The 13,324-nt window shown below is 40.6% G+C and overlaps 1 protein-coding gene across 1 annotated transcript in view; it reads right to left on the reverse strand.

The window, feature by feature from the left end:
* INSC (INSC spindle orientation adaptor protein) overlaps positions 1–13,324 on the reverse strand; it is a 144,934-nt gene that overhangs the window by 90,439 nt on the left and 41,171 nt on the right. Inside the window, exons 2-4 of the mRNA XM_038406380.2 lie at positions 7,567–7,912; positions 6,983–7,035; positions 3,446–3,569 (exon numbers count right to left, since the gene is read on the reverse strand). Coding sequence (XP_038262308.2) covers positions 3,446–3,569; positions 6,983–7,035; positions 7,567–7,912 — 523 coding nt within the window. The remainder of the gene's footprint in view (positions 1–3,445; positions 3,570–6,982; positions 7,036–7,566; positions 7,913–13,324) is intronic.

Raw genomic sequence — 13,324 nt, forward strand, 5'->3', positions numbered from 1 at the left:
TTTTCCCAGCAGGGTGTCCCTCTGGAAAGTACACCCAAGATAATATTGTCTTGCATTATATAGAAAGATCTGCACAGCCCAATCTCATAAAAATTTGCCCCCCTCCCTCAATGTTAAGAGAGATATGCACAACTTCTCCCCCTACACACAGTTATAAATTGCACAAACTGGGTTGTTATAAACAAGAAATAAGTGTATTAACTATTAAAGGTAAATTTTAAGTGATTATAAGAGATAGCAAACAGAACAAAGCAGATTACTAAGCAAATAAAACAAAACACGCAAACTAAACTTGATTCACTAAAGAAACACATTACAAAATGTAATTTCTCACCCTAAATGTTGACTTAAGGCAGGATGCAGAGATTCTGTAGCTTAGATTTCCATTTATTTCTCTTTACAGACTAGACTCCTCAGTCTCAGTCTGGACTCAACCCTTGCCTTTCCCTGAGCTTAGTTCCTTTGTCTCTTCAGGTACTTTTAGCAGTCTTTCTTCTTGGTTGGGAAGGCAGTGAAGGGAGAGTCCAGATCAACCTACTCCCCAGCCTTAAATAAGATTTACATAAGGCGGGGATCTTTTGTTTCCCAGTCTTGACCTCCCCCACCTTTTAGTGGAAAATTAGTAGAAGTCCAACATGGTGTTTAATACCAGGTGACAGGTATGTCCCAGGACACTTCTCAGGAAGGAGAGAGATTAGTATCTTCACAGTTCTATGGTTCTCCTTAATGGCTTATCCAGGATGATTGCTTACTGTCTGGTGAGCATTCCCCCAAGTACACACCCATTTATAATTGTTACATAGTCAATATTTCTAACTTTAGATACAGAAATTATACATGAATTCAGATTGGATAATCACATTCAGTAAATCATAACCTTTCCAATGATACCTTACAAGACCCATCTTGCATAATATATATCTTAGGCCATATTCATATCATAACCGTATTTCTATGAACAATATGGGGTATAACATCACAGTAACATTAATCAGGACAGAGAGAGGCTGTTTGAGTTGTCAGTTCTGACCTCAACAGGCTCACTTGACTCATACATGTGGTTCCCAAGCAGTGCTATACTAGCACTGTGTCAGCTCACAAAATTTCTAATTTTAGCCAAGCACACAGAGACCAGGCATCCAGTCAATGGGCAGCCTCAATAACTATCCTAATGGAGTCTGAGCACTAAAACAAAAGGACTAGGTCCTTTGAGGCCGGGGGGACACACATTTTGTAGCAGGGACTGTATAATGTACTATGCCAGGTAACATAAAACGAAAGCGAAAAGATTTTAAACAGTTTCTAAAAGTGCTTTTGTATTAGTAACCCTGAACTCTTTCCATATTTTCACCCATTCAGACACACACTGTTCTTCCATATACAATCGCTCAGAGAAATAATTTCTGCTTCCCTTAAAATTAAGTGATTCGATATTTCACACAAAGATCATGTCATTAACTATAAAGTGAATCCTACTTCTTTACCTTTTCGTTAAGGTAAAGAAAAAAGGAAAGTCTGAGTACAGCCTAGTTACTTTATTTGCTAAATTGAAATAATGACTTAAATTATTTACATAGCTATTTATGCTTGGAATCATTTGTGGCATTACATAGGGTTCCCATAAAACATAACTAAAGCTCAACAGCAGGCAGCTTGTTACCTCGACTTAGCTCTGCAATGTTGAAAATTGCTTCTCTAGCTTCCCATTTCCTGGGCAACAATCTGTTTTAAAACTAAGATATTAGACAGAGAGAAAGGTAACAAACAGGCCATAATGGGTTTGAATCTCTTAAGACAACAAGTTAAATTCTGCTCTAAGTTAGAGCACAGAAGCAATTTAATTTTTGCAAAGTATTTAAAGTACTATAACTATTTCCTCCATTCTCAGCCCTTCATGTTCCTTTTCTGCAGTGAAAACATAACATTTCTGGGCTGTATTAGCATCAACTCTGAAGTATGCACAAATACTACAATACACAGAGCATAATAGATGGTTAAGGGAATTAATAATGGCATAACAAGCAAGTCACCAGTTTAAGTCTAGCCAGATTGGTACAGATTGAGTTGTTACCATTTAAAGAATGTTCCCAGAGTAAATATATATGTAATCCCAGTCCAATGCCACAGTCTCAGTCCTTATATTTCCAAAAGGTGGTTAAATGATAGGTTCTATGATCATACAGTGCATTTACTGAAAAGATTCTGTGCATGGAGGGGTTTGTTCTCCAGCATCCTTTGGTCCTATATGGGGAGGGAGAAAAATCTTCCATTTGTGGGTAAGGAAAGGCACTGCTTGTGTCTTTTTCCATCTTTCATTAACTGGTTATTTTCTGGTTTGGGGGAAGGAAAAAAAGCGAATGGGCTTGTTTAGCTCATACACAGTTACATATTTCACTCACTAGAACTAAAGTCTAGGACTGATGTGGCCTTTTGGGGAAAACCTGCGGAGAGGAGCCAGACAGCAACTCCAGCCAGTAGGATCCAAAGCAGGGATCGTTCCCCTTACACAAGATGGTAAAATGGGGCCCAACTGGAGCTCCCTTCCCACCCCCAGAACTGTGCAGGAGAGACTACGGATGCTCTAGGGGCACATGGCACCTCCCCAACCTCCCATCATATGGCCCTAAGATACAAACAGCAAAGAAGAGCTGAAGACTCCAGCTGGTAGGAGCAGAAACAGTCAATGCAGGGACCTTTGGACATTCAGAGAACTTCCCACAGTTTTGACTGATCTGTATTGATTGGATGTTTATGCCAATCCCCTCTTCCCCCCTCCCTCAGTGTTTCTTCACCTGTCTTCCATACCTGCCCCTCTTAATCCCTTCCCTATCCCTTTCATGTCCCTTCACTTTCAATTATCTGATCTACCTCCTAAACCCACCCACCATATTGTTCACTCTGCTTGTGTGTTCTACCCTTTTTACTGGTCTATACAATGCCTCGCACAATGGGGCCCCATTCTTGGTTGGTCCTTAGACTGTTGTAATAAGCATAACAACAACAGCAGCATGAGTGGAAGCAGATCCATTGCACTGAATCATTATTTGGACACTGTCCAGAGGTCACCTCCTTTAAACTGAAGAGAGCCTGACAGCAGAAGTGATCAACTCAGGCAGCCACATGATCATTTTGGGGGGGATATCAGAACCAGATCAATGAACAGAGAAAGTGAAGTATATTGGTGTTCTGGAAAAACTAAGTGCACATGAAATCAGAGAAGGGTCTGATCAGTAATGGCTATGGGAAGACTTAAATAGGTTACTATCAGGGCCTATGAGATACTCTATCTCAAAACAAAATTGGAACGGTTTTCAGGATACTTGAAGCACCAACCTCAGGTTTGTAGGGACTGAGGGCTGTAAATATTTTACTTCCACCATTCAAAACAAAAAACACTCCTCTTCAACACAATGTTTTAAAACAAATGCATTCAGCTTTTACTGACCTGTATCTCATATGTTAAGGCCAATTCTATCAACTGGCCGAAATACTGTGCGACTGTGGTTAATGTTTCATTAATACAAGATTTCATGGACTGTAATGTCCGTTTGTCTTCAGTTTGTATGCACCTGAAAAGAAGTTGAAGGGAAATGAATGAGAAAAATACCCACATTATTTATCACCTTTATCAAGCTGATTGAGCTAACCAAGCACTTTATGTTGCACAAATGTTAATAATGGAGATTCAACTGTTCAAGTCAACTTATTATAGTTAACGTCAGAAGAGGCTTTTAGCAAAGTCTTGTCTGTGCAAGGTAAGGAAGAAGTCAAATGATAATATTATAAATTAATATCTTACAGGTTCACCATGCACTTCATAGACTGTGTGACAAATTCTGTTTTCAAGTACACTGGGATATATCCAGAGTTACTCCACCACTGTTGACTAAAGTTTAGTGTTGCTGTGCATCAAATGGCTGCTGCGATCCACCCTGAGGTGTTTGCATTTCAGTTGTAGGAATGTACGTCCTCTATTTGCAGAGCCAAATTTTTTCTCAATAAGTTTAATTTTCCATATTTTAAATGGGAGTAGGATCAAGGCCCTAATAAGTATAAGTCAAGGTGTCCATGTCAATGGAGTTAGTCTGGATTTAAAATGGTGTACCTGAGAGCAGAAATTAGCCCTCTATACACACAGAGCACTTACCACTACGAAAATACAGCAACCTCAAGGATTGAATGCAAGAGCCATTCTGTGCCCAACAACCCTATGCTACAGTTTCAATGAGGGAAGATGGAGAATAACTTTTACAGATACAGGAAGAATTTGGGTAGCCAAATTATTGTTAAACAGTAACAATGTTCTCTATGCTAACAATAAGAAATATCCAAAAATTTGGGGCAGGATTACCACGGTTAACATCCTTATTTGTCTAATTAGCTATTAGAACAGCCACAATTAGTCAGGGTCTCAGTTTTGCATCACATCTAAAAGATTGTGCCTCCATTTGTACAGTTCTTCCTAGCACTGTGGAGGGGCATTATTTTCATGCAGACAAAGACTAGAGTGAGGTCTACAGCAGTGGTTCTCAAAGCTGGTCCACCACTTGTTCAGGGAAAGCCTCTGCTGGGCCGGACCGGTTTGTTTACCTGCCGCGTCCACAGGTCCGGCCGATCGCAGCTCCCACTGGACACGGTTCGCTGCTCCAGGCCAATGGGAGCTGTGGGAAGCAGTGTGGGCTAAAGGATGTGCTAGCCGCCCTTCCTGCAGCCCCCATTGGCCTAGAGCGGCGAACCACGGCCAGTGGGAGCCGCAACTGGCCGAACCTGTGGACACGACAGGTAAACAAACCGGTCCGTCCCACCAGAGGTTTTCCCTGAACAAGCAGTGGACCGGCTTTGAGAACCACTGGTCTACAGAATTATGCACACAACTTCTTAGAGCACTTTAGTTGTCTTTGGATATCTTTTATCTGAGTATTATTGACCAGGCCCAACTCTGTTTAGCTTATGAAATCTGATGAGATTAGGGTTGCCAACTTTCTAATTGCACAAAACCAAACATCCTTGCCCCGCCCCTTCCCCGAGGCCCTGCCCCCATCTCACTCCATCGCTTGCTTTCCTCACCCTCACTCATTTTCACTGGGCCAGGGCAGGTGGTTGGGGTGTGGGAGGGGGTGAGGGTTCTGGCTGGAGGTGTGGACTCCGGGGTGGGGCCAAAAATGAGGGGTTTGGGGCACAGGAGGAGACTCAGAGCTGGGGAAGAGGGTTGGGGAGCAGGGTCTGGGAGGGAATTAGGATGTGGGAGGAGGTTCCGACCTGGGGCAAGGGGCTGGGGTGCAGATCTGGGCAGCGCTTACCTTAGGCAGCTCCCAGAAGCAGCTGGCAGAGGGACCAGGGGGATTTATATAATATTCCCCCATAAAAAACTCGTTCACTTGAATTAAAATTGGTAGATCATATATGCAACCAACAAAACCCAGAAAAAGCAAGGCAATAAACAGTTCAGTCATTCAACATCCCCATTGCCACTCCCTTCAGCAGTTCTTTTAACCTCACCACTTCCCATCCACCACCCATATAAATTGAAGCAGATGCATAAATAGCCTGATTTTTAGAAGTGCTTAGCACTTACAGCTCTGACTGAAGTCAATGAGTCTGTAGAAGATGAATAACTGACAGTATGACCTAGTGGTCAGGTGATGGTTGACAGTACATTTCCCTGTTGAAGCACAGTCCTTTCCTTCAGCGCCTCCCATCCCAAGGGTTTCCAGTCCTTCCCTTTAGTACAGGGGCATTCGGGGCTTGGCCTTTGAACAGTCAGTATCTTTTCCAGCTGCCCTCTCAATGGAAGTGAAGGTTCTTGTTGTATTGTCTTTTCGGAGTGGGTGGGGAGCCCAGGAGCAGTTACACACTACACCATGGGAGCTAAGCTGCTGCTCCCCTGACCACTTCCTACTTTGTTCTCATTCAGCTTCCCAGTGTAAATCATTCCAATCAAGTCTCTGACCCGCACACTCTGTCCTGCTTCTCCTTTGTGCGTTTGCACAGGCCTGTGTTGTCAGGTCCCAGGAAGTGAGTTCCTGGGCAGTCCTTTCCCTTCAGATCAGCCATCTGCTTCCTTCCACTGCCTGCCTCCAAGCCGCTCTGCTCCTCTTTTTAAAGCCCTGCCTCCAGCTTGTGCAGGCCCTGCAGATGTTACTGGGCAAGGCTGCCTGGGCCCCAAAGCTGTTATTTAATTCCTTGCTCTGCAGTGTGGGGTTTGTCTACCCCATCAGAGTGTGCTCTAGGACACACATGAAAAGCAACAGTGTTCAAGAAACACATTTTCTATTTTCTGGTAATTATCTATTATGTTTTTTTCTAAAGATGAGGAATGACAGGCTAAGTGTTTAAAGTAAATCAAATGAGACTATTGATTGGCACGACTGTGCAAACAAGGAAAGTTCTGTTAGAATCAGGGCATCAGCATGAGAAGAATTCTTTCACAACTCTGACTTTAACAATGTTGTATAGCGCTTATATCAGTGACTCTAACCTAACTAATACCAGTGAATACATATCTGTGCTTAGGGAACAGGCTAACAAAAAACTTGCAGCAGTACATGAACATGTGGTATCATTGTTTTCAAACATGAACCAGGACTGCAGTTTTCAAACTTAGCTTGAAATCCTGGCCCCACTAAAGTCAATGGTAGTTTTGTTATTGATTTCAATAGAGCAAGTTTTTCACCCTCAGTGCCTAAAGCCCAGAGGGTTAAAGCATCACAATACACTAGCATTGATCCTTGTGCCATGCCAAGTTCCCTGTTCAACAACAGATCCTAATGAAAGATCAGGGTCTAAATATGGATATAACTAAGTATATAACTTAAGGCACTGATGGCCCAATAATCAGAGGGCATTTTAATGAAAGCTGCACATACTCAATTAAACGTTCAAGGAGCATTAGTTGGATTTGCCTCCCTCATTAAAACTGCCACAGCTTGTAACAATAGTTAAGAAGCAAAACTGACTATCAAGTTCAGAAAATTGAAGTTACCTTTCCGTGACTGCTGTAAATTCTGAACATTTTTCAATTAAAAGTTTTTCAAACTGCAGGGGGAAAAAAGACAAAAATGTGTTTGAAATAATGTATCCAATATAGATCGTCTTTCAATAAGAGAAAAACACTTGATTACAGTAATTAGAAATAGTCAAGAAGATATTTTGTGAACTTCTTTTTTTTAATTTCTTTTTATTGGTATCTGTTGTTAATTATAATAGAGATAAAAACTGGAGCTAAGCCAGTCCCAGTCCCATAAGAACATTTTCTACATCTTAACTGAAAATAAGACTCAATTCCAGTAGGCCACATGAAGTGAACTACTCAACGTAAGTAAAAGTGGCAGAATCAGGCCTATAAAAACACTGATCCAAACATAAGACATGTTTGTTATACATCCAGAGGGGGACTGGATAGTTCTGAGACATGGAGTCTTTCTCACTGTTCAGAATGATTTGCCATTATTGTAATTAAAAAAAAATACAAAGGTTGCCCTCTCCAGATCTATCAGCTCTCAAATTCTAAACATAGTTTATAAATTCAAATTGACAAACAAATCAATATTGAAGAAATAATCCTACCTGGTGCATTTCTTCTGAGGAATTTCTAGTGAAGCTATTGTATTCATTTATCATTGAACGTACGTGACAATTAAGTCTTACTGTCATGCTGTGAACTCTTTGCCATCTGTTCTTCTCTAGTTTTTGAGCAATCCTGGTCAACTCTGTGCTTATGATCCAAGCCCTTTTTAACAATAACTGCAAGTTATCATATGCACTATGTTGTGATGAAAGGATAAGTTCACTCTGTGCATCCTCCTCTGTGCTGATTGGTTTGGACTGAAGAATACACATACATTCACAATCCGTCATCAACTTCAAGTCCTCCATCCAACGCTGCACGGAATCCACCTGAATTAAGTGCATGCTAAAGTGTAGTAAAAAAGAAAACAACCAGATGAAACATCTGAATCAATTTAGACATAGCCTTCATGAATAGAATATGGGGATAAAACTTCCCATAAGGATGGATCACCAAAAAAAAAAATCAACTAAATGAAGAATTAACTTGGCTGCATTATGAAAGTGACATGCTTCATATTCCAAATAAAGATTTTGACCACCTATAAACCACTTCCACATTAGAGACATACAGATCTCCAAAGGGGAGTACGATTTGCCTATACCCAGGCAGTAGCTGAAATCACTACTATATTCTATTCTACATTCTTTATATTGGCTGAAATTAAGACTAGAGTCAAAAAGTTACTTTATTTTATAGTGAAATAACTGACAGGCAGTGGCCTTCTCAGAAGTTTAACCACTAAGCTGATACAGACCATGCTTGTCTTATAGCAAGTAAGAGTTGTTAGACTCTCAAACTTCATGAGACCTAAATACGCACAAAACAAAGTTTGGGGGACGGGGGGTGAGAAATATATTACTGAGAACACTGATATCAAAAAGTAAATTTGTGGAGATGCCAGAATTAGAAGATGTATAAAAATAGGGCCCAGTCCTATGAGATGCTTAGCTCTTCCTAAGAAGGGGTAAACACCCTCAATTCCGATTGGTGGTGCTCCGAACCTCTCTGATTCAAGGATACAATTAGGAGCAACTAAAATCAAATATTGGAGACATCTATGAAAAGATATTGAAATACAAATATAATGAGAAGATTTTAAAGGATTAGCTGTGCTGAAGAGTATCACTGAAGAGATGTAACATGCCAACTAAGCTTTTATATCTTAATTATTTTTTGCATTTTCACCTACTTTTTACTATAATAAAACACCTGTCAGTCATTAGCTCTGAAGTGTTTTGTCAGACATGTATTTTTCAGCTAACAAAAGCCTTGCAACTAATACTAGTTTATGTCAAATATAACACAGCAACTGAGTACTCCAGTGTTCCATGTAAACTGAAGAAAGCTATCTAGAAATACCACCAAGGGTTGCTTTGGAGACAACTTCAAGTGAGATAACAGACAACTACCATGAAGAACATTAAGGAAAATGTGAGAGTTTAAGTGGTCCTCAAAACTGTAAACTTTGTGCCTCATGGGTTGCATCTGCAGACTTCCCCACTAGAGGAAAGGACATTTTCACGTAAGTTTAGATAAAGGATGCTTAGTCAGGGCATTCAGTACAAGATTTAGGTCTCAGGAGGGATTTCTCCCCATTGGTGTAGAGTTGAGAAGCAAGGCAGCCCCCCACAGTATCAGAAGAGAGCTTCCAGCAATCTTTTTGAACAGCCTCATACCACCAATAAACTGAACATTGAGAATGAAAGATACTTCTTTTCAATGCATCCAATGAAGTGAGCTGTAGCTCACGAAAGCTTATGCTCTAATAAATTTGTTAGTCTCTAAGGTGCCACAAGTACTCCTTTTCTTTTTGCAAATACAGACTAACACGGCTGCTACTCTGAAACTTCTTTTCAATGGTTTTGTTTTCTCGTTGCTCCAAGCAGAAGGCTTGCTAAAGCCTTCCTGCAGGTGGGAGAGGCAAATTAATCTGGCTGGGTCTTCAAGGGTATGGACACTAACAACCTGCCTTAATTGACAGGTCTGGTTCTGCCTCCAGGAAGCTGTAAGCAGGTGTAAGATCCATTGTAATGAATATGTGGACTTTCCTGCTAGTAAATAAAAAACCTTGATCTAAAAAACTGAACAGCTCAAGGTGAGAGGTGTTAAGTCTAAAGGAAACATTGCAGATAAAGTAAAAATAAATATGGATCATATGTGGAATGTATGCTGCTTAAAAATTGAAGTAGTCTGTCCTCCCTCCCCTCACAAAATTGTATACATTTTGCATAAAAATACACAATTCTGGGCAGCTGAATTCTATTTTAGTAATATTTAGCTATATACATCCATCTAAATTAGATCCTTTCAAAAGGGCCCATAGTGGAAACTTATAAATTAAAACAATTACTATGGTGATTTTTGTGCATTTCAGAAATATGTCTTCTTAAGAGCACTGATGGACTCTCAGTAGAGGCAGAAATCTGCTGGTAACGGGAACAGCATGGAGGCCACATGGTGTAATAGTTACAGAACAAAATAATGGAAACCAACAGTAGCATCTTGTAAAACTATCTGAACCAGAGCCGATTCACTGTGTGAGTCCTTGGTGAAGCTACTTCACTTTGTGCATCAGTGAACTCAGTAGTATGATAGAGGCAGACACATGGCTTACAATTAAAACAAGTCATTTTACACCCTGGCCAAGATTTCCTGGGCAAATAAATTACTGATCCAAAAATATTGGCCTGTTAAATAATTAATTTACAGTCTTGAATGTCACCGGTGTTTTAAATTCATTTGTTATTGTATTGAGCATGCTAACATACAGAGTAGAGACTTGGCCACCAACAGTAACTAACAAAAAGAGATGAGGGACTGTGATCAGTGGAGGAACTGGACTGCCCAATGTCTAAGTGGCATAAGAGGAACTAATGTCTAAGGGTTGTTTTAAAAGAGATTGCCTTCCTCAAATCTGCTGTCTGGAGATGTTTCTGTAAGGTTCCCACTATGAAGTTGATCCTGGTGCCACTGTACGTATGGTAACACACTAACTGGCTTCAATGGAAACAGGATCAGGCCCTACATTTAATGGGTATAACTGATGTGCCACAAGTGCTATACCATTATATATTAGTATCACTAAGTTGTATACACATCAAAATACCTGATGAATTATTATGAACAAAATATTTTAAAATGTACATTAAAAACAACTGCTTCTTTCATTAATGACCAGGGCAGAAGATTAATGCTTCTGTATGAGTCATGAAATAAACCTGAAGGGCTTCTATGTGATCTGGAAAAATGGTGGTTGAGAGTTTAAATGGAGGCATAGGAAACTGAAATAAAAGATACCTACACAGTTTTGTGGTAGCAATGTGTGGGGATTGAGCACAAACGTGGGGGTCCCCTGATTTTACATGGAGACTGGAAGCACTCCATGTTAAGGAGCTTTCATCTACTTCACTACACATTGCCTGGACTAATGCACATGTAAGAACAGAAAACATAAATCAATAAGGGCCAGAGTCTTTTCCTCATATCAAGATACATCCTACTCTGATCTCACTAAGGTACAATGGGACTGCTGTTGTTCCGAAGCCTGTACTGTAAGTTGACCAAGGCAACAAGCGTCCACCTCAGCCTGCTTCATAAAATTGTTTATGAAATTCAGCAAAAACTGGAGATAAATCTGGTACAAACAGAATTGTTTAGGCTAAAAGCAGTGTGATAAGGGGTCCTCGAGACGACTGGTAAAATCATGGGTTGTTACAACAGTAAGCTGAACAATTCTAGAAGTGGAATGAAATGTTTACATTTGAAATTACCAAAATGTGTTTAGACAGGTGAATGCAAATGGCTTGAGACTGCCACATCTTCCTTGGACATTGTTTGTCAGTGGGACCAAGTGGACTGAAAAGAGTGAGATTCACCATTATGGCTGCCTGAGGAAAGGTTTCCTGGTGTCTAGTTTCCATTGGCACCCCCACTGTCTCCTGGAACCCCAGGATCCACCATTACACCATTGGGCCTTCAGTGTCTTGATTGATATATATGACTCCAGCGGTATCCCAACTCAAGAAGGCAAGCAGCTCACTGATATTGGTGCTAGTCAGCTTGCCTGACCAGTTCAGTGTACCCCAACTTACTAATGACACCTTCTAGATACAGTTAACATACTAATCATTAATATTATTGTGTGGTGTATGTATGAAGCTCCAATTCAAGATTACAGCTATATTGGAAATTATGTTATCAAAGTGTGTCTGCCAGGCAGGGCTGAAGGTACCCTACCCTAAACAAAGGAATGTAGTTTTGTCACCTGAAAAAGGTATTTCCAGTGTACAATGAAACAATGGGAATGCAATTTTAATTAAAATTAAAAAATTAGAAAGTAAACAGGACCATCAAGCCAACAAGAGGAAGAGACAACCACTCAGCATTCACCACAGGGGAAGGAGATTGAAGAAACAAATAATTTGCATTTTAGCGAACACCAGCAGGGAAGAAACCTGCATGGAACTCCCTTCACCCCCAGACTCCATGTCATCTTCCTCACAGCTTCCGCAAACTTTATTTTGGGGGGTAACCTTAAGAAGAATACAAATCAAAGGTTCAATGGACTATAAAAGAAAGGGGCAGGACAAGTGACCTTTCACTTAAGGCAACAAAATAACTGAGCACTTTGGACTTTGTGGGAGATCCTGACCAGAGAGGTGGTCAGCCATCTTGCTGGCAAGGTAGACTGGTAAGGAAATTAGCTTGAACAAAGGTTATAGCTTGCTTTGTTAAGTCTTAGTCTCTAGAAAGCATTTTCAATTTTATTTGCTTGTAATCATTTCTAATTCATTTATACTTAATTCACTTAAAATCCCATCTCCTTTTGTTAAGGAACTTGTTTTAATCTAAAGCAGCCTAGTGCTGTGCTTGATTTAAAGTGAATGTTAACTCCAATTAATATGTCAAGCTGCTGAGTACTGAATCTTTAAAGCAACAAACGAACCTTAATCTCTCTGAATGGTCTAGGAGAAGGCTGGACATTGCAGTGTACATGGTTTTGTGAACATTTGGGATGGGGGCATTGGGGTCATCTTGCCAGATGTAACAAGCAGGCTGCTGGAATCAGGATCGCTGAGGCACAGCTACTTAAAAGATAGCGAAAGCTTGTATGCTGGCTAGAAGTGTCCAGACAAGAGAGCTACAGTAGCAGAGCATTTTGAGGCCCTCAGGAACAACAGCTCACATGTTTGGATTATCCCAGAATGTGACAATATCTTGACCAGATTAGGCCAGAGAGGCATGGTCATCACCACCAGTAGCTAAATCTTGACCACTGACTAGAATCTGAGACTTGCATCCCTGTGTGTATCCTGTTCTTTCTCTGCCTTGGTTCTTTTCTTTCCCATCTCTCTTTTTGCCTTCTCTTTAATAGCCTGGTTTAGCTGATCAAGACTACATCCTTTGCAACACAGTTGTGACCTCGTGACCAGTGAGGCAACTAAAAGCAATGCCCTAAGCAGCCTGATGCCAGTATAAGTTTTACAGTTCACAGTATGACTAACGAGACATGCTGTGCCCACATTTCTCCAACACTGACATTGCAAGTAAGATTTAGCTCCAGAGACAGAAGCTGCATTTCCTATCTTTGCAATCCTTTTCTGTCTCCTTTTGCATTTGTGTGTCTTGTTTTGGTTTCAAGAAAATTGGATCAGACTTCATCCACTACAGCTCCAGACCATCTCAGTTAACTTTTTCTCTATTCCCCCTACCTGCAAAAAAGGATTGTAATTACCTCTTTTAATACCACCTAAA

This window comes from Dermochelys coriacea, chromosome 6, assembly GCF_009764565.3.
Source record: "Dermochelys coriacea isolate rDerCor1 chromosome 6, rDerCor1.pri.v4, whole genome shotgun sequence".
NCBI lineage: Eukaryota > Metazoa > Chordata > Testudines > Dermochelyidae > Dermochelys > Dermochelys coriacea.